A 27,208-nucleotide genomic window follows, 5' to 3' on the forward strand; every position below is an offset into this window, starting at 1 on the left:
GCTGCGGGAGGCGCCTCCGCCCGGGGAAGCGGAACTGGGTCGCGGAGGAGGAAGGGCTCCGGCCGGCGTGGACGACGGCTCCGGTGGGGCTGTGGCAGCCCTCCGGAGCAGCGGAAGGAGCTCGTAGTTTGGCAGCCTGCTGTTTGAAAGCACTGCTACTCGTGTCGCCAAAACCCGCGCTCTGCGCTGGCCTCTTCGTTACGTTTGTATCCACGAACGCCTCGACTGGCACTGGTGGCCCAGCAGGCCGGGGGTGCCTCTGGGGTTCAGGGGATGCTCATAGAGTGTTTGAACATTGGGGTTCGCTTGTTTAGACTTTGAAAGCAATTATCTGAGAAGACGAAATGAGGCACTGTCTAAAGAGACAGACTAGCTGGGAAATACACTTAGACAATGACAATTTTCTGTTTGTCTCAGGTTGTTTCAGGTGTTATGCACGAGGACCTTGGACCTTTTTATGGAAGATGCAGTTTTGCATCACCAAAACAGGCATGTGTGTCCCTATACTTGGGTTGTCTAGATCTCAACTAAAAAAAAAAAAAAGCTGATAACTTTTATAATATTTTACATCAGTACAAAAAAAGGAGGAACTTATCCTATAATCTTTGCTTAACTGGAGATGACATTCAATAGTAAAGCTACCAACACATCTGCTGCAGCATAGTAATGCCTGCAGAAAAGGTTGTCTTTCCTTTTGGAATTATTGGATTCTGCACATAGGTCAGCTCAGCATGTGTTTTCTAATCCCGTTGTTATTTAGCTCCCCAGCTGGCCCATAACTTGTTGCAGGGTGTGACGTGAAAGCAGGCATGCTGCTCTCCGTTTGAACTGACACAGTGTTGAAGGGAAGTCAGGAATAGTGGTCCCCTCTGTGCATTCTTTACCAAGAATTCATTACTTCTGGCTACCGTTGGGAATATAATCCATAGTTATTTCTGTGGAAAACCTCTAACAAGTTTAGCACATAGCAAAGTTACTTGTTAGTAATAACTAAAATTTTCAGAAATACTGAAAGTATTCAGAATGTTACTGATGCAAATAAAGTTGCTTTAATGTAGTTGCTTTTATTAAAAAGAAGTGAGGGGGGTTTGATTAAGTCTAAACACCATTTAACAACCAGCACAAGCTAGAATCCTATAGAAAAAATAATGTGCTTTTTTTAGCAGCCACTTTATTTGTGTAAGTTAGTGTAAAAAATTGCAGCATATTAATGACATCAAGAGCATATCCAAATGCTGGAAATAAGGGGACACACTTGAAAATTATAGTTTTGCTAATCCCTTCTTTTTTTTTTTTTTTTTATTTTCTTTGCCAACATAGGGCATTTAAAACACCAACACAGACTTTATCCCAGTGTGAAAGCTCCCATTCATTTCAGTTGGAAATTGGAATCTGTGACTAACTACATGTTGAAACCAATTAGATAATAATTTCTAACTCAGGTTTTATAAAAGGTTGCAATTTGATACATCTACCTACAGTTAAATGGATTAAACAGGTTATAAACAGCAGCATTCAGAAGGGGCAGGACAGTGGACCCAGGAAGCCTTTGGGAATATGCAAAATACCCTCTTCGTCTACTGGCCCATGTCAGGTGGTGACATTATTTCTGGTGGGAGTGCTGTACTTATATTTTTGTTAACCTGAAACAACCTTCATGTTTCTTACATTTGATTGTACAGAGCTGCTAAGAATTCTAGAAGGATCTGGGTATTTTCACCTCCCTTAAGTAAAAATTGAGTGTTCAGCCCTTCTGGTGGGGGCTTAGCACCTTGCAAGACCCTTGCAGTGAGGGGGAGGCAATTCCTTGCTACCAGTCCCTCCTGCACAAGGCAGGATGCAGTCTAGCCTAGTATTTGTTGATCCATAATAGTCTGCATAAGTGCTGTTTAGCAAAAACTTAGTGTGTTTTTCTATAGATAAACCATCCCTTTCGATGCAAATATTTGCTGTTGCAAACTGTTACTGCACATGCAACTGTGGGAGGTTGCCTGGTTTGCTGCTGATTAGATTTGTACAGTGAGTGACAGCCTTGGACAAAATCCAAATCATACGTTAATATTAATTAAACCAATGTAAGTTAACGCAGAATAAACAGTAATCAGCAGCTAACTCAACAACTGTAGTAAGCTGTCCACTCTAGCCACAGGATTCTTTGTTAGAAGATGCCTGATAGACACTTCACATTACATATTGTTTAGAGAAAGGGAACAAAATCATCGCCAAGTTATTCTTATGTCAAGGAAAAATACAGAAAACTTATGGGCTTGAAAGTGCTTGAAAAAAATTTAAGGAAGGCTTTTAATATTTTTTATAACAGGAAAGGAGAGGCTGTCACTGGAAAAGATCTGAAAAAAAATCTTCTGAATGCTACTTTAAATAAGCAGAACCATCTAGCAGCACGGTATTTTTTTATGAAACGGTAACTAAAGGATGTTAATAACTATATAACCCATACATTGGGTGCATTCACTTATTTTTATTAATTGAACGTACTTTGTATTCTATGCCTCATTTATTACATTCTGTGTCATATTTGCTGTGACTGCCGGGGAAGGGTTACAATAAAGTCAGAGGCAATGAAGATGGGTGCTCATCTAACAGGTGCTCCACTCCCTTTGTTCTTTGTATACACATATTCAAATCACATAAGGCAGGGGACAGGATAGGGCCTGTTAACTCATTGCTGATTTCCCTAGCAAATAAACCAGCAGCTGCAGGTCCAAGCCCTGGCTTAGCACTGAGAAGAAGGTGGGATTTGTGTGGGACAGGATGCTTTCATGGAGCCCTTTAGCCAACTTCTTTTGGGACTTACAGTGCAAAATATATTTTCTGCTTGTGGGTAAGAAACAGTTATGAATTATATTTGATTGTCACTGTGGAAATGTGAATTGGTTTTATACTTCTAAATTTAAAGATATTTCTATTGTATTGTCAGATGTTTTATTTTAGGAAGGTAGCCTAAAAGCTTTTAATCAGATAGTGTTTTATGAGTGGAGCTAGAAACTTTTTAGCAACTGACAAAAATTAGCACTATACATAATCTGTAAATAAAACGTGGGCATTGATTATATATATATTGTCACATTTTATTAAGTAATACATACATTGTGCGTTCTTTTTACCAAGTAAGGCGGGACAGATTCTGAACCAAAGTTTATACAGAAGCTGTTACGCATCTCCTTAAAAATGCATTATGTTGAGACAGTGCTGCTACATTATTTTTCAATTCATTATGATGCCTTACAGTTAACAGGGAAAATTTATACGTCATATTTAAATGCACTTGGTATTAAAACTAAATTAAGCTTTCAATCAACTGAAGAATGTGTTCCCATTACTAGTACATTTGTTTGGTATCTGGGTGCAGTTTTTGTAAGTATACATTTGTTATCCATGCAGTTGATAAAAAATAGATTTTCTAGGCACTTTTAACAGGAATATCATGTGATCAAATGTTAGATAAACTTATACTTCTACAAACTCTTGTAGTTCACTTTTTCTGTATTTAATTGTTTTTGTAAATGTCAACAGAGGGAATATATACTATTACAAATGTAGTGCATCCTCTACTCATTCATGTGTAAGGACAATTTTTCTTTCATCTTCTTTGTGAGCTTCATATACCATCAGCTAGTTTCCTTGATTTTAAGCTAAATACTTTGCCAAGAGTTTGGCTTCGTAACAATTGCAGTTTTATATGAAGTTCATCAGATTTCTTCTTTAAAAATGAAAACAGTGTTTGATAACAAAATACAGTGAATATTCACTTTATCTACATTACAACTTTGACATTTTTTATTAAAATTCTACAAGAGATACTGGTATGCAAGCAGAGTGCTTTATTGTACACAGTTGTTCACGAGGAAGTCTCATCATATACTCTTACTCAGAGATACATGTTTCCTAGTATGGGAAATGTGCAGCTTGTACTTTATATCATGACAAGAATCGGGTGCATTGGGGGCATGACACAAAGCCCACAGAAGATACTGACCGCAGAGGCAAGAATTAGGTCAAATAACAAAGCTCAGCAGAACTTGTTCTTCAGCAAAAATCCCAAAGTGGGGAAGAGTATGCCTGAGTCCCTGCTGCTATAACTGCAGGTATAGGAATTGCAGATTTCCTGGTCCATTATATCTCTTTTTTCATAAATGAACGTATTTGCAAAAAAAAGTGTGAAAACTATTGCCACTGATCTAATGACATTTTACTCCAAGTTCAGGGTTTTTGGAGAGCAGAAGAGCTAAATAAACATTCTGGTGAAAAGCAGTTGAGAATCCAAACTCACTTTGACAGGGAGATGTGCATGTTAAATTCAGAGAACAACAAAACCTCGCTAAGCGGGTTTCAGTTTATGCCTTAAACTCAAAAGTTATGTCATAGTTTTTTATTTAAACTAAAGCTGCAGCTTTTGTTTTATGTCAACAACAATTCTGTTGTGCTTGCTAATACTGGTGATAGCAAAGTGAGATGGAAGCAAAGCACAGATCACTGAGCCCCAAATGGAGGTCATTTTGGTACAACCCACTTGCCTTATGGTTATTACACAAAAACTAGTTTTTGGAATTCCATTGTCTTGGAAAAATGGGTATTATATGTAGAAAGCTGTAGAGATAGGCTTAAATTATATGGAATTTGTGCCGCATGAGGATGAAGTAAGAGTTTGGCACATTGGCTTAATTTCACTATTTACATTAATTCAAGGATTAGTCGTTAACAGTCTTCAGTTTTAACTAAAAACCAAAACTTACGAAATTAGTTTAATATTCCAGACTGCAGAAGATTAGATCTCTGTTAAAGCTAGAAGTCTCCCAGCATTGCTCCTGTAAAACTTAGCCTTCCCACAGAGCGCCATTGTCTCGTAACAGCTTCCCTGAACCTCGGCCTGCTTTGCCTCTGGCCCTGCCAGCTACGGGGGAGCTCCCACCTGTGGATGGCACTCCATGAAATCACCTCAGCAGAGCAGCGAAGCCTGCACTCACCCAAAGCCACTCCCGAACAGACTCCAGGGGAAAACGGAGTTTCTTCCCTGACCACCGCTGGTCTTTGCTAAAAGAAGTTGCTTAACTGCAGATCAAAATGTCTTTCCAAGTGGTTACATAGAGCCACTTTTCCCCATGAATCAAGTGGAACCAAGTTAATTTACGGTTTCTTTTCCCATCTCTTTTAACTGAGAAGAAATTAAGTTTTCCAGCCACAATTATCTTACTCTGTTATGGTGATACCCTCTGTACTGGTCACCCTAGTTTTCCTTGTGCTCACTAGACCTGCTTGGGTTTTGCTAATTTTCTGCACAAATGGATCTGTGAGAAATATTATTTGTTATACATATTTTATGATTACTCTGCAGCTGTTACTAGCTTCTTGTCCTACAGCACAATTGCTTATTGACAGCTAGATAAACCTGAAAATCAAGCAATGTCATGCGTAAAGAATCGGGAAGGATATGGACAGATCCTTTAATTGATCATTTACAGATCTCCCAGTGTCTGAGAGATGGTTTTGACTTAATTCAAGGAGATTTAAAAATTGAAATGTACTTGGTAGGTTATGTGAAATATATTTCCAACATTAAATATTTTGTGAAGGATTTTACTGAGGAATTGCGCTCTTTTTTTCAAATGGATGACAGCACTTTAAATCTGATTTGCATTTTAAGGTTTGCAGGGGGGAGTTCGCCTCTGAGAAATGTTACAAAACCCAAAAAACTAATCTCCCATTAACCAGAGTCTAGCAAGTCCCTAAGAGTTGTGCAGCATTAGAAAACAGTGGAAGAACACCAGGCCAAAAATATTATTAAAGAGGGGTATGGGAGGAGGCTTCAGTTTGGTGTGCTTCAGCTGTTTCAGGTTTTTGATCTAGAAAAAGTTAAGCATGTAAACATCTCTTTCCTGGGCATCCTCCACTTAAGTCTCTCCATATTTTTTCTACACTCTTCCTCCCTTTTTGTCCCATTCTTCTCCCATCTCAGCTGACCCCAGCCGTCCTTTCCACATCAGTGCCCATGCAACCTGAAATCCTCTGCTCGCTTCTTCTTTAGCCCCTGAGAAGGTAGGTTCGCCAGTCTTTCTGTCAAGGGATTTCACTGTCTTTATAGACATCACCCCTATAGTGTTCTGCACGTTTTCCTCTGGTTTCCCTGTCATACCCTCAGAGACGCCAGGAACTGACTTCTGTAGTTGAGTATAGTATTGCTCAGCTTTATGAAAAGTGAAGCCAGCAACAAAATGACTTTTTTGGAGGTAGACTTTGTAGCTGGATTTGTATTGACTGTAAAACTGACTAGAATGGACAGAATATGACCAGAGATTTCTTAGCAATAGGGTTTTTTCCCGAAATAGAGTTAGGATCTCTGATGTGGTTTTGTGCAGCACCTTCAGCAGCATGGACAACATTGCTGGCTACCCACGAGCCAGTCCCCTTCCATGGCATCTCTGCTCTGCTACTTTTCATGCCCTTCCAGAGTACCTCTGACATCAATTACTGGCATTACATATTGTCATGCTGCATCAGTGACCCCCACCCCCTTTTTGTGTCCCTACCCTGATCCCCAGCGACAGTTTTCTTTGCTATTAGCTCAAGTGGCAAACAGCTGTGCAGTGAAATGGGAAAATTCTAACCCGAAGGACACATACAGATACCATATTATGCTACTGAATTGGTATTTTTATCTTTTCCTGCTATATAACCTAGGAAATCAGACACAAATGAACCTTTAACAATTTCTTTTTGTTATAAAGACAAATGCTATGAAGGTAGGAAATGCAAAAAACAAAGTTATCTCTGCATTATATTAATCTTTAATAGCACAGTCATATTTTTCACACATATCTTCCTCTGCCTCCCTTTCCAGGTAAAGGGTATATGTACTTCAGCAAGAGAGTTACTTTTTTGTTACAGGTATTGGGAAGCATGTCAAGAAGAAGGTGTTCGGCAGGGGGAAAGGAATAGGTGGTGCATGGTGAAAGCATTGCACATTGCCCTGCGCGGTGGGTGCATTCTCTCTCCCTCAGTTTCCAGTGCGCTCCTATGCAGTGGTAGATGGATTATTTAAATCATTTTTTTTACATGTTATTACTAATAAGAGGTTGCTTTTTTCCCCGGCTTTTGACTTAGCACTTGGCAGTATGTTTTTCAGCAATACTGAGCACTCAAAGCTGAGCGCTGAAACCTGCAACTGAAGTCATTAGGAGTTGCATCTTGAACATACTAAAATCCGTTTGTGTGTATTTTGAAAAATCCAGTCCTTAATATTTCAAATTGATCATCCAAAATGAGTGGCTATTTTTGCTGTTAATTTTCTATGTGCATAAATTCCTCATCTGTAAAGTCTGATCAATTATAATGGTGGTGTGAAAACAATAATGGTGGTGTGAAATCAATTCATTAATGTAAACACTTCACACCATTGCTGTACTTGTGAGTGTTGTGGAAATTGATCACTCAGTCCTAAGAGTAAAGTTTTAATAATGTTCTATAAATCTGTCTAAAGCTGACACAATTAAAAATTACTCATTAAAATGAACACAGCAACGCTGATGATTAACTCGGGAGTGGCCTTCATTGCACCTCTGCGGGAGGCAGGATTCTCAGAGAACAGGATTAATCATGTGGCTGAAAATTTTTCTTTCGTGCATATCAACAGCAAACCTTAATTCTGCTCTTTCCTAAAATTGTAATACTTTACTTTTGCAAGCTTAGTAATGTTTCTTGAATTTAGTCTTATGTGTACAGTGCAGACAGCAATAACAACTATACATCATTTTAATCAGACAAATTCATGGAAGTACTGCTTGTTAGATTTTCAGTCAGTTTCTCAGTATAACTGGCAAAGTAACAGTAAGAAATTTCTCCCTAGCTAAAGTCAGGAAAAAAAAAAATCTTAAAAAACTGAGTTTCCAATCCAAGACTGTTAGACAATATAAACTCTAGAAATTGGAATTATTTTAAAGGGAAAATACTTTAAACATTGAGGTAAATGCAAACCTTTGACCTTATGTCAGACTTTCAACAATAAAAGATCCTCTGCACAGAAATAGCAAATATCCTTCCTTTGGCTTTTCATATATTTTAGAGCTGGAGCTCTATAGCTAGATGCAACATCACTGAGGTCAATGAGAGTTTGCCCCTTTCTGAAATCTTACTGAAATCTTACACCAAAAAAGTGTAAGCTTTAACTCTGAGAGTTTTTTCTCTGTAAGAATTTCTCATTTGAGTTTTCTAGTGTTTCCATTTGTGGTTTGGGTTTGTTTATTTGTTTGTTCTTTCATTTTTATGCAGGTATTTGTTCCGCCTTAAAGTTGACAGTGCCATCTCATACTATCCATGGTATTGCAGGGCAACCACTCCATCTTACTGTTGACTACAATTTCAATGCTACAGCTTCTGAAATCCAGATAATTTGGCTTTTTGAGAGGCCTCAAAGTAATCCAAAATACTTGCTTGGCTCTGTAAATCAAACAGTAGTTCCAGACTTGGAATATCAACACAAGTTTACCCTCATGCCACCTAATGCATCTTTGATGATCAATCCATTGCGTATCAGTGATGAGGGCAATTATATTGTAAAAGTCAATGTCCGTGGAAACGGGACAATAGCTGCCAGTCAAAAGATTCAAGTAGCTGTTGATGGTAAGTTAGTAAAATATAGTATCTTCATCTTGAAAATAAAATTGCAATAGTTTTGAAATACTAGTTCTTAGTATCCAGTTACAATAGTGTACAATGTAATCCAACCATACCTGAATAAATACTAACAAGTTACGTTGTTTTCCACTGCTGCTGCAGGGAATCCTACAATAGGTCATCTTGAAACAAAATTAATATATTGACTAAAGTTTCTGGATCATAAGTAAAAAAATGAAGGAGTATAGAAACCAATAATTAATACTAAATTAGACAAACTTCTAAGAATTACTGTTTCATAAGGCTCTGCTGTGCTATCAATCATGAGGATGCATTAACTTTCAAATAGTCGTTCTCCCTGAACAATTTTACCTTCTGTAACTATCGAAGACCAGTCATTGACTTTTGCCGGTGACCTTGTGTCTGTAAAAGAAGCCCAGATCTGAATTCCTAAAATACTGAAGTTCCCTCTTTGTACTCTGCTCCTTGTTGTGGGGGATATAAAAAAAAAGGAGGGGGGGGGGAACAGAAAAAATGATCTAAAAGAATGATAAGAGACTACTGTAATTTATGGATTATACGGACCAAGCCCTGTAACTGTTGGGCTTGAAATAATTAAGTGAATGACATATTGACGTGACAAAGTTGAGGCTGCCGTTTAACTCCCATACTTGTCCCAGTTTGCAGCCATCCTCAGGACCGGATCGACAGCATACTTCAGCAGTGCCCACTGTCAGCAAAGCTGCAGGCAGCCATGCTGAGGAAGTTGCACACTGTGGGCAATGTCATGCTTTGCACTCTTTTCGTTTCTGTGGCCTCAGGGATCTGCTTATGAGGCAGGAGCTGGAGGCCATGGTATACATGGCTGCAGCCTTTGTTGTATTACCAGTAATATAAACAGTCAAGTTTTATTTAAGTACTAGAACAATTCTTACAGTCACCAGCTGAGAATATGGCCTTCTTTTTTCAACATTTAACCACATTTAATAAATACATTTGAAATCTGAGTACTTTCCAGAGAGGATGGTGACTGCTATTTGTGTCATCTTGGCAGTGAAGACTGTAATATACTGGCTCATCACTTTTATAACTCTTCTTATCTTTTTATTTTACAGTTCCTGTCACAAAGCCAATTGTACATAGTGAACCATCTTCAGGGGTAGTGGAGTACGTAGGGAATATTACATTAAAATGTACTGTGGAAAAAGGTACAAGGGTAATTTACCAGTGGATGAAAAATGGGAAGCCTCTCCATGCCAGCCCTAATTACACCTTTTCATCAAACAATGCAACAGTTCTAATTGTTCCTGTTGTAAAAGAAGACATTGGGAACTACAGCTGTGTGGTATCTAACCGTGTCAGTGCACTGGAAAGTGAGATAATTGCACCAACCATATATTGTGAGTATATGAAATATTCATAATTACCTTTGTATAAATGATCTGGCTGGAAAGAGTGCCTCTAACTATGGAAACAGGCGGAAAACAGTTGAGTCAACATTATATGTGAGCTTGCATTCAAAATGAGCTTGTTTGTATACAGCTCAACATAGAACAGTGTAACAAGAAGTTACTCAGTGTTACATAGTTGTGAAGATGAGTCTGAACTGCAGAACTCAAATAGGAACTTCAAGAATTCCACAGTACAGACGTATTCAGATCTGGAGAAGATGTGACTCAAAGGAAAAAAATATTCAGATGGTATACATGAAAATATTGTTGAAAATGGAGACAGCAAACAGTGTCAAAAAGCTAAGTACAGAAAATACCAGGCTGAAGGACTGGTGTTAGTGGTTTTCCTCAAGATCATTTCAAGTCCAGTCCTGTTTAATACTTCCATTAATGACTTCAGCATAAAGATTGGGAGTATGTCACTGAAGTTCACCTGTGACATTAAACTGAGAGGACTGAATGGCTGACAGAGTAATAGAACTGGTATGAAATTTGCTGGTAAACAATAAATGGGCATGCACTTTTAGAGAATAAAAACCATGAACTGCTGATAAGATGGAGATTGGTTGGGAAATAACTGAAGCAGCGAGCCTGGGTGATTGAGCTATCGCAAGATGTCTGTAAACTGGAAGTGTGATTCAGGCATGAGAAAGACATATGTAATTCTAGGGTGTGTTGGCAAAGCATTTCCAACAAGGAAATAAGGGGAGTACTAATGGCACACAGAAGATGAGACCACACGTAGAATACTGTGTGCAGTTCCTGCACATCCCAGAGTAATGATCTCGACCTCAAAAGAAACAGAACAGAAAGGAATGGAGAAGAGACCCCAGTCTGGTTTAGCAAAAACAGAGCTGAAAGGAGTCTTTGCTTTCCACATCAAGTGGGAAACATGAGGGAACGAGAAGAGTTGCTTAAAGACCAACTTTGACAGAAGAATAGACTATAAGCTAGCCATATATTTTGACTGGAAACAATAGCAGAGGGAAACTTAACTGTGAGCATAGATTGAATTCAGGAACAAAATGAGTTGGAGAGAACAAAAGATTGGTTTAGTCAACATTCAACAACGATACTTTAAATCTTAGGAAGGGCACTCCCATTTTGTTCCTTATCCCTCCTGTAATGTCAACTCCTAGTGCCTCCCAAGTTTTGCAAGTAGCACATGCTACGTATGTGACCTTGCCAGGCTCTGATGCTCATGTCCTCAGGGGTGGAAGTGTCCTTTTCAGATGAGAGCTGAAATCAGACAGGTCAGGATATACTTGCCACCAGTCCTGTCCAGATATAACCAGTTGTTGTGGTTTAACCCCATCCAGCAACTAAGCACCAGGCAGCTGCTCGCTCACTTCCCCCCACCCAGTGGGATGGGGAAGAGAATCGGGGGGGGGGGGGAAGTAAAACTCATGGGCTGAGATAAAGACAGTTTAATAGGAGAAAAAGGAGGAAAATAATAATGACAATAATAATAATTTTTTTAAATGACAACAATAATAAAAAAAGGATTGGAATATACAAAACAAAAGTGATGCACAATGCAATTGCTCACCACTTGCCAGCCGATGCCCAGTTAGTTCCCGAGCAGCAATCCATGCCCCCACCCCGGCCAACTCCCCCCAGTTTATATACTGGACATGACATCCCATGGTATGGAATACCCCTTTGGCCACTTTGGGTCAGCTGCCCTGGCTGTGTCCCCTCCCAACTTCTTGTGCCCCTCCAGCCTTCTTGCTGGCTGGGCATGCGAAGCTGAAAAATCTTTGACTTAATATAAACACTACGTGGCAACAACTGAAAACATCAGTGTGTTATCAACATTATTTTCATACTAAATCCAAAACATAACGCTATACCAGCTACCAGAAAGAAAATTAACTCTATCCCAGCCAAAACCAGGACACCAGTCTACCCAATGGCACAGTGAGGATGGCACAGTGCGGATGGCACAGTGCAAGGGCTGGAACTGGATTCCTGTCCAGCCAAGGGCTGGTGCTCCCTCTTGCTTTTGCGAGGCTCTGTAATCTGGCAGCCGGTAGACAGCCCATGCCCCAGACCTGGTATGATTGCACTACCAGTGTATTCAGAACCTGTAACTCTTATTATGTCATATTTTCCTCCTCCTTTCATCTCTGATTATCCATTCTGCTACTTATTTATTTTTAATTATTAACTTGGAAGAATTGGATAAGGGGGTGTCTTGAATCTAAAGTGTGTGTGTGTGTGTCTCTACACTGCACCAGGAGAAGAGAAAAAGACTGCCTAAATTAGCGAAGACCAACAAGGACATTGTTAGACGAGAGCTGATCCCTTAGGTGCAGCTTATAAAACTGACAGCAATGCAGATATGAAGATGAAGGTTCATCTGCAAACAGTCCTAAACAGGGCAGATGTGACTTGAGCTTCCATCACATTAAACGGAGGAATCATGACAATATGCTCTACAAGGAAATATCCAGCACCGATGGAGTTTTAACTTGTCATTACTGTAATAAAAACATAATCATCATATTCTTTCCTCAAGGTAGCACATTTTTAAATGCCTGCTTTTGTACAATCACAACCTCAGCTCACTCAAGTGCTTAAGGTGCTAAGAATGAGAGCTGCATGTATACAATTGCATTGCCTCTACTGCTTTTCTCACTTTAATGAGCTATGAATGGGCCTTATACACCTCTCTCTTCAAAGAATACCTATACAAAACTTGGGGACACTGTATCCAGCACAACCTACAGCCTTCTTACAATGCAATAAAATCAGGTCAGGCTAGAAAAATATCTGCCACCCTTGCTACCTTTCAGACTGCTCTTTTCGTTTGTGGCACAGCGCGTTCGGCATTCTCATTTCTGACCTGTTGCACACGGGATTGGCTCCAGAGCACTTATCGCACTGGTGGGTGTCTGGGACACTTGTGCTGACTGAAGGTGTGTGCCCCTTCAGTCTCAGTTATGGTACGGCTTCCTCTCTCCTCCCTCATTCAACTACATGTATTTTCCAGCAAATTTGAAAAATCTTTCCAAGTTCTAAGCTGAAAACCTGTTTTTTACCCATTGTTTAGCAGAACTGTAAAATCTCAAAGTTACTTCAGTGTCCACATTTCTGGAAGCTTTTGCTGTTTGAGTGATTGTGATATACAGCTCAAAAGATCAAACTTTGAGATTCAGTTTTTCTCCACATGTGGAAATATTATTATAAGTATTTGCATTTTCAGAATGTACTTTTTATTTCATCAGAACTGAGGGTTTGCTTTGTGCATAATTTAAAATTTGAAAAAAATACTAAGAGAAAACAATGCAATGCTGAAAGACTGCCATACTTGCGCTACTATCCATATCCAAGTTAGTGATGAGAGCTCGGGTCTTACTTTCTGAGCCATATGAGGTCACATAATTTGGTCCAACCTCTGCCTGCAGAGGTAGTTTGTCTCCCAGCTCCCAGTTGTCAATAACAATCCAGAACAGGCCCCAGGATCTCTATGTGCCATATGTCATTGCTGCGGGGGAGTTACTGGAGGTGATAAAAAAAAGGTCACTCACAGTAAATACCTGCCATCTGCTTGGAAACTGTAATAGTCTCATGGTGATAGGAGAAATTGGAAATATTCCCACAGAGCAGTAAATTGTTACTCAGAACGGATGATTTATTATTTTACAAGTCATTTAGTTAACTGGCTTTACTGAGACAAGAGGCAGGTTTCTGTTGAGAACAATACCGGAAAGGAGAAATAGAGCTGAGGGATCCATGAAGGCTGTCACTGTGGTTTTTTACTGAGAATCAAAAGTGTTTTGTTCTTCATTTCTCATCAATATTATTCTGCTTCTCCATTAGCTGCGATGATAATGTACCCCGGAACACGGCTCTTGCAGTAGCATGACCCAGAAACAAATTATTTCAAGACTGGAAGAAGCTGCTGTCATGGAGGCTGCAGCAGAAAACTGTCATACTGTGCTGACGGAGTTGAATTTAACAGACTAAGTGGGATTCCTTCCTTGAGACTTCCCAAAGCTAGAACATATTTAGTCCTAGAGAGGAAATGGTTAATTACCTGCATTTCAGAATCATCCTTGAAGCTGTGTATATCCCTCAGCTATCCAGTGTTTAGGGATCTCGATGATGTACACGGTACACAGGAGAGGCAAAAGACCGATCCACACGAAGCAAAAGGGTTACCCGCTGCTCGTGTCGACTTCATCAGCGAATGCCACTTCTCAGACCTTGCCAAGATTTGACTATGTCTTAAGAAAACCTTTCTTTGTTTTTTTCAAACATAGTTCCCCAGCCAGTGTGTGTCTGTTTTTATAATGGTTTCTTTCAATTTGCAGGTTTCATACAAAAGTGTAGTTATGTTGTTAGTGTTATCTGTCTACGCTGCACTGTTGTGATACTGATAAAAAAGCAGAACTCGGTTCTGATTCTTTTGCAGACTGTGGCAAATCTCCCAGTATAGTGAGGGGGCACAGAGACCAGTCAGCTATTCTTACCATTAATCTCTGTTTACATACATCAAATATTACATTATCAATGAAAATAAAAGCTAATTCTTCTAAGATAGAAGAATTGGATAGGAGGAACTACTGAATTGCTGTGAAAACTAAAAAAGTGCATTCCTGCCTATAAATAGTGTGTGAGGGGTTTTACTTTCGTTTACGAAAAAGTCAAAGTTCAGTACATCCCAGTCCTTTCCCATCTGAAAAAAGGGAAGTAAATACCTATAAGGGGCGAGCCCCTGTAAGAGGCTGGTGTTCTGGGAGCGCTCCCTGTCCACAGAAACGTGCAGCCCAAGTGAGGTCAGCCAAGCCAAAGCAGTGGTGATAGATCTGCAGTTCCCAGAAATGCTCATTACAGGGTCAGCTGGCTCTTGGATACAGTAAAGCAAATGACTCGGGAACTGCAGAGCCTGTGAAGAAGCAGCCCAGCATCTGGAGTTTAAGAAATGCCTTGATTCTTCAGTGGCCCCTGTGATGTAGGTGGGAGCAACGCTAATTCATGCTGAAGTGAATCAGTATTGCATTTCCCAAGTAAATATTATGCATGATGTTGGGCCTTCCTGGAAATGAGACTGCAAAAAGCTTACCGCTAAGAAATAAGTAGAGAAAATAAAAAGGTTGGCAAGTTTACATTGTGAAATATGGACATTTGTTTAAAAATGGACTAAACTGAGGTCGTGGTGTGATAGTGTACATTCTCTTGTCTAAGCCTTCACAAATAGGGAAGAAAACCCTGTTTTGTGCTGCGTGCTGTTTGCCTATGTGTTCCTGAAGAATAAATCAGTCTCATAAAAAAAGACAGGTAATAAATAGAAGTGTGCATGTTAGAGGAAGTTCTGGTGCCAGTGTGCCACTTCATGTAGCAGGGAATTTCACATTCAAACCCAGCTACATTATCTTAATGCTTCCAGACAACCATAGGAAGGTGGAAATATTACTTATTGCACTGTCTACAATGGGCATAATATTACTTATCTGTCTTTTTGCTGTGCCATTCTGTGTCAGGCACTTGTCAGCAGCTTTACTGAACTTCAGGGATCCTACCAAAAAGATGTTCTGCATATTTTCTTCTTTTGGCTTCTGTCAATATTAGGTCTATGCATTTTTGATTATGTATGTAAGCCCTTAGGAAATTAGCAACATTAAAATGAGTAGTTCTTTTGACTGGAAAAAGTCATTTAATAAGGCACATTTTGATTATTATATTTTCTACATTAATTTCTATACTTAGATCCCTGTAAAAAGTAGATTTTAACATGTAAAGATACAAAAACCCCATGATATGAAATGATCAATTAAAAATAGCATGGGAAATATCGTATTTAAATATATAGTTTCCCTTCTCATTTTCCCATGAAGATTACCCTAAAAATACTTAGCTGCTCAATTTTCTGAATAATAAACCTATGACTATTGGACAATATATGCCTCTTCTAATTATATTCAGAAACACAGCTTGCTTTCAGCAGAAGGGCTTATTCTTGAAAGAAACATAAATGTTGAAATAATAGAAGCCTACTAAAGTGGGGGGAAGGTTAAAGTTTATTTTAGCATTTATTTATGGAAAACTTTTTCTGAAGTTATCTAAGGCACACCCCACTCTATATTATGCCTATAGGGTAGTTCCCCAAATAATTATTATACTGCAAAGTATTACAGTGAATGTTTATATATTTCAAGGCTAATTTGTTCACTTTTAAATGTGCAGAGAAATTACTTATGACAATAAGTTTGGCATTTAAGTAGAGAGGGTCAAATATGCCCCTGAAGAAGACCTGCTGCTTTACTTCACAGTTTTCCCAACTGTTTTCAGTTTTTGTTCTTTTTATCGTGCTGAACAATGCATAGACCTGTGCTTTTTCCCTAAACAGCGATTAGATCAGTATTAAGTGGGTGTAGTCTAAGATAAACCTAATACAGGTCAAGTTATTGAACTTAAAGCCTTTTAATTGAAATGATTGAATGCAATGCCAGCTGTTCTAAAGGCTAGTCTAACTTAAAAATTCTAAGTTTAGAGATATGCTTCTATTTAAAGTTTAATTATATACTTTTATTTTAATTTTTCCACTGTGTTTTCTTTTTTTTCAATGCAGATGGACCTTATGGACTTAGAGTTAAATCAGATAAAGGTCTGAATATAGGGGCAGTGTTTACAGTGGACATGGGGGAAGTTATACTGTTTGACTGCTCAGCAGATTCAAATCCACCAAATACTTATTTGTGGATTCAAAGGGCTGACAATACCACTCAAGTAATCAAATATGGACCCCATCTGGAAGTTGTATCTGATAAAGTGGCCCAGAAGACAATAGATTACATGTGCTGTGCTTTCAACAATGTGACTGGAAAACGAGATGAAACTCACTTCACAGTTGTCGTTACTTCTGTAGGTAAGAACATTAATTCATTGCTGTAACTGTACCGTCTCAGCAGAGTGCCAGCCCCAGAAGAAGGAAATAATTCTTAGAGAGAGCATGTATCAGAAGTGAGGTCTTGCTAACAATGTAGTAAAGGGATTTTGGCCATTCAGTGGGATCTGGGTTTTACTCGCAGTGTGACATGGCTTGGCAGAAGACCCACTAAGATGCTGAATTTTTGTGGGAGTTTGACTCTAAAATATGTTTGGCCATTTGGAACTTCATCCCCTGTGTAGAAAAGCTTCCTCAGTAGGCAAACCTCATCATGACCAAGTAACATGGCAAAATTATGTGTCTCTTACTCTGTTTCTTACTTTTTGCCTTTAAAAATGATAAAGATGAATGAAGAGAATGATGTGGAAATCTGCTGAATGCCAAGGTGGGTCTTTCCTCCCAAGGGCAGATTTTTTCCAAGGCTCACTGTCCCACAGTTTTCAGGAGCTGTGAGCCCTGGGGCCACCAGGTGACCAGTGCATGGGATAGTTTCAAGCATACATCACTGACTAAAATAACCAGGCACAGACTCACAGCAATGAAGGTCTTTAATATTTTTCCAGTGTGGTTAGCTGTTATAAGAACCTTAGTTCAGTGTATGATAATAATGCAAGCTGTGATGATGAATGGTTTTATTACAATCTGTTCATAAAAATGATTTCACTGTCATACTTATGAATCTATGGATTGACTCCTAGGTTCTGCTGAACGCACACCTTTATTTCCCATACATTATAACCTCAGTTCCTGTATCAGATTGCATTGAACAGCAACAAAGCTGTTTTTCAGAAAATCTCCAGAAACATACAGCAAAGAACAAGATATTGAGGAATTCTGATATGTCTTATTAATACAAATCTATACAAGTATTTTCAGATAAGGAATGTATGCTATTAATGTTCAACAAGGTAGAATAGATTGCCTTTTAGAAAACTTAACAAAGCAATTTCACTTGTGCAGAGAGCTCAGGCATTTTTTAGTCAGGTAAGCAAGGAGGCCAGATGTCCATCATTCAGGCTGACTTACAGATTCATCACAAATCCATGGCTTTCAGTATGCTGGAATGAAGATGTGTTGAAATTTTACCATGAGAATACTGCACTTTAAGAATAAACATTGTGGTTAGTGGCGAAAGAAAATGCAACCAGAGCTATGTGTCAGTAGAAATAAAGATGATATTTCTCCAGGAAGTTCATGTAAGCTATGTTATATATCTGAATATTCATTAGTAAGTGTTAAGAAATTCAGATGACATTTCCTTTCAAAGGCCGAAAAGAAGGGAAAACTCCACAGCTTCATGTTTAGTTGCACTTAAAATCATACATTTCCTAATTACAAATATTTTGCCTAAATAAATATTTTTAAAACATTTTATCCTGTGTATTCAAAAATTTAAAAATATCAGTTTACCCCTCTATAGCCCTTTTCTTCTTGATGAGTATTTATTCAGACAGCACTAAATCTAGATGTCAAGCCTGCACTTTACAATGCAGCACTGATTGAATCTAAGAGGTATGAATTCACACACGAAACTAAACCTCAGAAATCCTGCTCAGGCTAAATTCTGGTTGCAACTGATTAAACACACTAAGGAAAGACTATGAATATTATTCCATATCCCTTCCCCCTGCCCCCATAATCCTAGATACAGGACCTGGACTGTGTCTCTCAAAATACTGGAAACCCCATTTTCAGCAGTGACAGGAACTCTGTTGTTTCAAAAGACCTTACACAACTTCCTCACCTAAGGGACTGAAACTCACCTATATGGTGCTATAAACAGCTGCCTAATTAGTGCTAAAAATCATCAAGAAAACAATTAAATCAATAAGTTACAATTATATCAATGATTGCACAAAGCTGTTACCCAGTTTTAGCCAAGACTAGTTAGATTTTAAAATAGAGGAAGTTGTATCTTACTATGTACACAAGTCATTGCTTGGTTCTCGAGTCAACTTAAGTGTGTTAAATGCACACAAAGAGCACATCTTTGTTTTCTATACTGGTATGCCTGTGGAGAAAAGATTTATTGAGTCTAAATTTGAAATTATTCATGTTAAAGAACATTTTTAAGGACTCAGCTGATTCTCCAGCATTTGGGTTTTTTTTTCTGAGGAAAGCAGTGCATTGCAGGAGTATGAAAGAAATTTGGTGAAATTGCAGTGATTTATTTTCCCATATCTTTGGGATGCATCTGGTTTGAAATGTACATATATAATCTTTGTGATAAACCCTGCACACGCAGCCAGCAAAATGCCAGTGAATTACATGGAGGTGTAAGTAGATGTAAGCAATGCTAGCTCTCTGTACAGGAGTTCATTGAAGTACTGGAAACACATCCAGCTAAATAATACACATTTGAATTGTATTAATAAAGCTGTCACTGACAAATATGCAGCATTAATTTACTGTATGGATTGTGACATGACCCTTAATTACATGAATTCTGCATGATTCAAAGCAGGAGGAGGAAATTAAGGGTGCACAAGCAACTATGTCTTGCTTTTCCTAACTTTCATATTCCTCTCTTTGCAAATTCTATGCAAATGTTTTCCACATGCTTTTGTGTATGTTATTATATACATATTGTATTTGTGTTGTGTCAGTAAAACCTGCTGGAGAACTGTTGCTAATGCGTATCTCACCAAAAGATCTGAGCAAAGGAAAGAAATACTTTGGATATATTTAGACGTGAATACAAACAAACATAATTTATTGGCTTATGATGGGATTTGATAGACAACCAGACTGTCACTGATCTGAAAATCTTTAGAAAAAATAACAAGAGTTCAGTTATCCCCTCCTACTCTACAGCTCCTATAGCTAGGATTTTCCTCCCTTCTAGCACAAACTGCTCACCTAATTGTCACCTAATTTCATGGTAGTTTGGTGTCTCTCTGCCTAAAATTAGAATATTCATCTACTTTTTGTGATGCTGTAATTTGTGGATTACGTTTACTGACCTTTATTTAGCTCTAGGTACCAATCTGTTCTGGACTGCATATCATTCCTTTCCCAGTTCAGGAGATTTGTGGGGTAAAAAAAAATATTACCCATTCACATGAACCCAAATTTTGTATCTATTTTGTATCTCTGTGCAGGATGACTAGCTTCAGATGACTTCAAAAGATGCATTTTTCAGTGTCATTGTAGCACATTGTACAGAACAAGAGACTAAATACAGTACTCACCTTCTTTGTCACAGGACTGGAAAAGCTGGCCCAGAAAGGAAAATCTTTGTCATCTCTTGCAGTAATAACGGGAATTTCATTATTTTTGATCCTAGCTATGGCCTTTTTATTCATATGGAAAAGATATCAGCCACATAAAGGTATGTAAAAGTTAAGCATGCTCCAGGTCTTCTTTTGGACCATCAGAACAAAAAGAATGATTTTTCTTTTTTTCTTCTTTTCAGTGATACAACAGAAGCTGCAGAGCAGGTACAAAAACAAATCATTCCTAGGTCTGGAAGTCCTTTCCATCAAGAGAATTGCATTTTATCATATTAATTTTCTTTCCTTGGCTTATGACATCAAACTGAAAAACATGTTTATGTTTTCTAGGCCAGAAGCTGATTACAGAAAGGCGCAGACATTTTCAGGTAATGCTAATTAAAAGAAATGTAAGCATAAGGTCAAAATCCATTCCTGCAAAAAAATTAGCATCTGCACATACAAAAAGAAAGAAGGAAAGGAAGGGAAGTGTGCTTTTAACTTGGGTTGCACACCTCAATGTTAGCTTACTTAAGATAGAACCAAAATGAACACGGGTCAGCATGGGTTTAGCTCATGCCTGGAGTTCGCAGCAGTATGTACCCTGTTGGTTTGAATTCTAGCTGTTAATCCCAGTATTCTGGGATTAGAATCACCTGTATTCCACTATTCTTGCCAATATGAAATAAATTAGTGTTACTATGGGATAGTAGTAAGAGGTGATACGCCATGGGAGGATCACGATTTTAAATGTTCATGGCACCAATTGATACCAAAATCGTGAGATAATAACATGACATTACAGTATATATATTTTAGCCTCTACCATATTCTATACTACCTTTCTCTGTGTCATCAGGACCCAGTGTGTTTTTTTCACTGCCTGTTTTCCCTCCACAATCCTTCCTACATGATCCTGGGCAGGAGAGGCTGGAGACCAGCCATCCTTTGGAAGGGTAGCACTTTTATTCCCATCCCTTTCTACCAAAGCATCAAAATAAGCAATAAACTGCTACATACGAGACAATAGGGAAGTACATGAAGCTTAGGAAGGTAAGAAATTCACTTGAGCACAGAGGGTACTTCACCCCAGCCAGTGGTATCAGAGGAGAGAATCTCAGCGCTGTCTTTAGTGCTGCAGCCTTTGCTGTGGAGTGATGCGCAAGAGACAACAAAGAGTCTCAGATCTCCTGGACAGTGGGAAGGTAGAGAAAGAGACTCCCACCCTAACTACAAGTTGTATCTCAAGTCCCAGATATAATTTGTCAACTGGTTTAATAATGTGGCACCTATTAGTATTGTGTCCCCTTTTTTGATTCTCAGCATTATGAAAGATTCAGATGGTACCGTCTCACTACAGTGTAGACGTGCTGAGCTTATGGATTGGGCCTCTTTTCTATGGGAAGTGAAAGTAAATCGGTCTGTTTAGCCTTCCAGCAAAGAAAGTCCCAATGGCTCTACCACAACTGTTACCGAGGTTAGCAAGAGGCTCCTTGCTTGGTCCAAGCTGTTGGAGATAGCCAAGGCACTGTGCACGCTGGCTGTGCAGCTGCCCTGCCTCGCTTCACACTGGCTTAGGAGCTTGTCAGGGAAGTGGTTTAAAGCAGATCAAACAACCAATTTTTAAATGTTTTAAAAATTAGCCCAAATTACTTTGCCAGTCATTATTTTCCAGGTTCATATTACATCTCAATACCTTTTTTCATGTTTGTTCTAACTTTAGGACATGAAAGTGCTTTGGATGACTTTGGGATATATGAATTTGTCGCTATTCCTGATCTTGCCAGTGGTTCTAGGGTATGTGACTTTACATCATAAACTGATGGTTTCTTTTCTATTTGTTAAGGTGTACTATATATCTGTACTAGAATCTTTCTGTCAGTTTGCTTCTGTTGCTTTTTACAGATGTCTATATGACATATTCATGTCTACTGTTTACCCAGTACTTCCACTTTCTTTACTGTGTTACTAGTTCAGTACTTGTATCAACATGGTGCAGTAAGGAACTCACCAAGCTCTAAAGAGAACATTCTCAGTTTAGCTACCCTATATTAAAAGAATATTAGGAGTGTTGGGTAGATGGGCAGCACTGAACCACTTGTGTCACACAAGCAAATTAACTATTGCGACACCATTTTCTACCTTGGACCTACTCATGCAATATACAACTTTGGCAGTGCAGAAAAGCCTCAAGGGGGTATTTAAAGTTTTCACTATAAAAATATGCAAACTAAATCTCAGCTATATTTCACAAGAATTATTTTGTTAGCCTCATGTATTGTGGGGGAGGAGTTAAGCACAGGAACTTTGCTAGCAGAAAAATTCATACTACATATGTTACTTCTCTGCATTGTGGCTTTGCTGACATTACTGTATAGCAGTTGGAGATCATTCTGATGTGGCATAAAAGGACAAAGAAAAAATAAGAAATAGGACCACAAAATTTAAGGACAACAAACTTAATCTAGGAGGAAGTAGAAGCAGCACTTTCCCTTTGCTAGGGAAAATTTCTGGCAATACAATCTTGTGCCTTTGGAAAGCATCAATATGGTCAGGTAAGGGCGAACTATTAAACATGATCACACAGGGTCACATCAACAGTCACACCTATTTTGTTGTTATGATTAGTTCTCATAATACCTGATGTATTAGCAAAACCCAGTCATACATTAATAAACCCTTTTCTTTGCTGGGGTTAGATGATTGAAATAGACATTTCTAGGGCTAGAGTGCTATCATAAAGGTTAGTGGAGAGGACAGACTTTTACAGCAGTAGAGATAAAAGGCTTTTAGAAAACAGAGGAGCCAAACTGCATCTGTGAAGGTTTGCGACTTTAGGAAGCTTATTAAGTATGGAGTTCAGGCCCTAAATCATCACAGCCTTAAGCACACTGTGACATCCCTTAGGCTGATCATATCACAAAGTCACATTCTTGCAGAATCGGGACCTTAGTAGGTCAGGAGGGAGACAGAGGTGACAAGGGCGACAGAATGGATGTACAAGCAATGAAATCTATTCTAATTTTCAGTAAAATTTCAAGAAACAGGGTAGACTCCACTGGTTTTTGTTCAGTTACTCAGATTTAAGGCATTGCAGAAAAAGTCAGCATTTGATCCACTGATTCATTTTAGTTAGTTAGCAGAAAAAAAGGAAAAATAAGAAAGTGCAGATAATGAAGGTTGGGTATAAGCAGAAAGACTGAGAATTCCTTTTGGATGGGGACTGTAGGTGTTGTATTGACATAACAGCAGATTTGTATACTTGACATACTGAACAATTTCATTGTTACTTCATTTATGGAAATTCCTTGCAGTTCCCTCTCTTTGACATGCTGGTGGGAGTTTTGTGCTGAACTCTTTCCCTGAATATTTTCTCCTTTTTTACTATCTATTCTCCTCCTCCTCTCTTTATTAAATGTTCGTTCCTTGACTTGTGGTACACTAATAGAAAATACATGCTATATTAAATGCAAGAGCTGCATCCTAATTCTTCTAAGATCCTAATTGAATTTGAAACTATTGCTTGCCTTACTATAAATGTGATGACAGCTTACTGAAAATGAAATGTAAACTAATAGAGATGTACTGTTAAATACACATGCAAACCATTGGTAGGGAAAAGTTAAAAAAATGAGAAGTTACTTTATCAGTTTAATTTCTGTTGAATCTTTTCCCTTTTGTACTTACAGTAGGAATACTCCTTGCTGCTTTTAGGTTTCAAGCCAATCTGTTCCTGGCTCTGACTTTGTCCCAGGCCAGGATATGCTTAGTACAGTTTATGAAGTTATTCAGCATATTCCTGAGCAGCCGCAACAAGACCATCAACAGTAAGTTAAAGCCCATGTGCGCTCATGTGGTAGCTCAAAGACAAATACTTTTGTACCCAGAACAATTTACATTTGGGAGCTGGTGTTTGATTCCAGTGAAAAGGGTAAGGAAGGAAAACATGTATAAGCTACATTAGTTCCTCTACCATTTCCTATCCAATCCCTCACTTTTCCTCAAGACTCCAGCCTGTTGTCTCATCATGCCAGTTTTGTCTAAGTGTGAAAAACAAAAGCTAAGATCTTCAAACTCAATTTCAAATGAAAATTCCCAAATGTTTTAAGAGGATGGCTATAGTTTCACGGCACTGAGACATCAGGACTTCCCGCTGAGGAGGTTAAATCTTCAATCAAAGCAGTTTAATCGGCAGCACAGCTTCCAGACCTGCCCACCGTGTGCCAAGTAGAGTTGGGGGGGGGGGGGGGGGGGGGCAGGTTGCAATGTTGAAACTGGTCAGCTGATCAATAACCAGTGTTTGTTAAAAAAGTCACTGAAATATTAACGGATGATACTTAGTCACCTGAGTAAGCAATGCTTTAATTTGTATCTTAACTAATGGTTTAAAGCAAAAGAATTCTTGTTCTGCAGTACCCTGACCGGGAACTCCACAGAAACACTTTTGCTGAGTTAAATACCAGAAAGACCACGGCACGTTGTGCTTATGCAATTAGTGTCTGGTAGTCCTGGTTTTGTTCAAATCACCTACTTCATTGCACTTCTTGGCATAAGAAGAGTGAATACACTGTAAAGTTTTTGTAATTGTGGTATAGCTGCCATAAATCTGTTCTGAATATCAACAGTCTTTCTTAAAAATTAAGAACAGCACACAAGACTTTATTTGGTAACAAGCCTACTATATCACATTTTTCATGTTTTTATGATGTGTTCTTTTTCTTTTATGGTTCAAAAGGAAAATATGGACTCTTACCAACATACTAATCATTTGGATGAGTAATCACAATGTTTATGTGACTGCATTAGCATTCAGTACTTACACTATTAAAAATTTTGTGCAGGTTACATCTTCAACTGTGTGTCCAAATTATGTATGCAGACGTAACAAGCCATGCTTGTAAAAGCAAGCTGATCAGTGAGAAAGCAATAATGGATTACTAATGACATTTTTGTTCTGCTTGGAGTTACTCACTTTGAACATTAAGATGAATTTTTAAACCAGATGTAAAAAATAGCATTCATAAAGTACATCTTTTCTTATTCTTCCTCCTACATATCTTCCTTCTCAACTTTCTCACTGATACATGACCCCTCTAAAAAAGGAATAAATTCAAAGTAAAGGTAACTTGAACTTTGTAACAGTTCAGATTTCAGCTCAAACTTTGCAAAACATATTCTACAGTTGTAAAGGATTCATTTTGCTGATCTTTTCATATATCAAGATTTTAAAAAAGAAACATAGGAACAAAATTTTCACTAATAAAATCCGCTAAACATGACAACGGGTAAACTACTCAGATTAGAAAGATCACTTTCATGAATTTTCCAACTCCTGACCTGCTGCGAAGGAGCACTCTGAGTGGGAGATGAATAAGGACAACTAAGTCGATACTGGCACTTGCAGCAGGATGCTTCAGCATTCAGTATAAGGAAAAAACAAAACACCACAGAACAGGGAATGGAGCTGGGAAAGTAATTCCAAACTCCTGTAGTGCAAAGTGATGATTGCTTATGGATGGATCCCATGGACTTGGTATGCAGCCATCTGTACAGTAATCAGCAATGTTAATGGGAAAAATGATACAGAGCTTGCCTGCACTCTGCTTACGGTGGGGATTTCTCTTTGTGCAAAACAAAAGAACAGATGCTAGGGGAGCCAAACAGGTTTGTTGGTAAAGTGATCATTTTACTCTTCTTCCCAGTGGTTCTGACTGGAACTGCTGTAATTTCATACATTTATTAGAATTAATGTGCAAAGAAAAATAAGTCAAGAACAGTGTTTCATTCTCAGATTTACAGTCTGAGAATCTTTCAAATCTTCTCTTTGAATCTAACATCTACAGTGTTAGCTGATGTTCTCTCTCTTGCTATTAGAAATCCCAGTGATAGTACCAGCAAATTCACAGACTAGCCAATGCCTAACACACTGGGAATAGCTGCTTCTTTCCACTTTTCCTTATGCTTTTATCAGCCTTTTTATCCATTCACCCACACATGCACATATGCATCTGATGCTCTGTATAATTACAAAATTTTAGATGTGTCCCAGCTCTTAAAAAGTAAGAATACTGCTGGAAACTAATTAAACTCTTAAATTCTCTTGGGTTTGGACTGATGGACTCATAACCTAATTGCAGTCAAAAAATGAGCTGAGATGATAGCTGGCTTTGTACTTTTACATTCGCATGGTGATATTAGTCACTGTTCACAACAGTCTTGTGCAGATTTACCTCCCCTGCTCCTCCAAAGAATCAAAGGGAAAACGTGAAATAAGTTTTTGAGGAAACTGTTCTGCTCCATCTCTGGGCTCCACAGTCACAGGGTGTTACGTGACTGCCACATACTCAACTCTTTCATTAAACATACTCTTTCAAGCCATTTGGGGGGGGGAGGGGTATGACCCTTGCACATTTTTTAAACTAAATATAAATCCTGTGACAAACTGGACTACAGGCTCTTCCACATATGAAGGAAATCTGAAAATGGCTGCAAAAGCTAATGAGCAAGAAGTTTAGCCAACTTTTGTACATAAGCACTGACAGCTCACAGCTCTTCTGCAAGCAGAAACTGTTTGTAACTTAGGTTTCATTTTCACTTCAAATGAGGATAAATTTATATCATCTCCCTCTCCCCCCATACACACTGTTTCTCTCAGATCAAGCATTAACCATTTAACAAATTTTGCTCTGCAAACTGCTGAAGAGCAATAAGGATGCAAACCCTTGACAGGCATTTCAGCACGGGGTTTGTACTGCGGACTACACTTGCTCAGCCTACCATTACTGCTACCTTATTGCAGGTGCTCCTGTACTTTATTGTTGATAGTGTGTGAGCAACTTGAAATATCTGTACTGAAAAAGCAGCAATGTGAGGTGCTATATTAGCTATTATATTATTTATGGCTGAGACCTGTCTTATCTTTTCAAAACTAGAGATCTTATGCATACTAAAGATTCAGTCAAATATCAGTGCATTACAAATAAGCCCCCGGAGCTGTCATTCAGGCTGAAGAACTATTTTAC

The 27,208-nt window shown here is 38.6% G+C and overlaps 1 protein-coding gene across 2 annotated transcripts; it reads left to right on the plus strand.

Moving 5' to 3' along the window:
• The first annotated feature begins 78 nt into the window (after positions 1-78).
• Positions 79-24,017, plus strand: HEPACAM2 (HEPACAM family member 2). Of its 2 annotated transcripts, none has more exons than XM_030008915.1 (9): positions 79-2,842; positions 8,284-8,634; positions 9,744-10,028; positions 16,657-16,953; positions 20,180-20,305; positions 20,390-20,414; positions 20,538-20,575; positions 21,910-21,983; positions 23,901-24,017. In XM_030008915.1, the coding sequence occupies exons 1-9, from the start codon at positions 2,773-2,775 to the stop codon at positions 24,015-24,017; spliced, it is 1,383 nt and encodes a 460-aa protein (XP_029864775.1). In that variant the 5' UTR covers positions 79-2,772. The 2 variants fall into 2 exon arrangements, with proteins under 2 accessions (XP_029864775.1, XP_029864776.1); XM_030008916.1 differs by lacking the exon at positions 79-2,842 and adding an exon at positions 7,612-7,651 and having other exon boundaries at positions 8,281-8,634.
• Positions 24,018-27,208: the final 3,191 nt, after the last annotated feature.

The sequence above is a fragment of the Aquila chrysaetos genome, chromosome 3 (assembly GCF_900496995.4).
Source record: "Aquila chrysaetos chrysaetos chromosome 3, bAquChr1.4, whole genome shotgun sequence".
Classification (NCBI taxonomy): Eukaryota; Metazoa; Chordata; class Aves; order Accipitriformes; family Accipitridae; genus Aquila; species Aquila chrysaetos.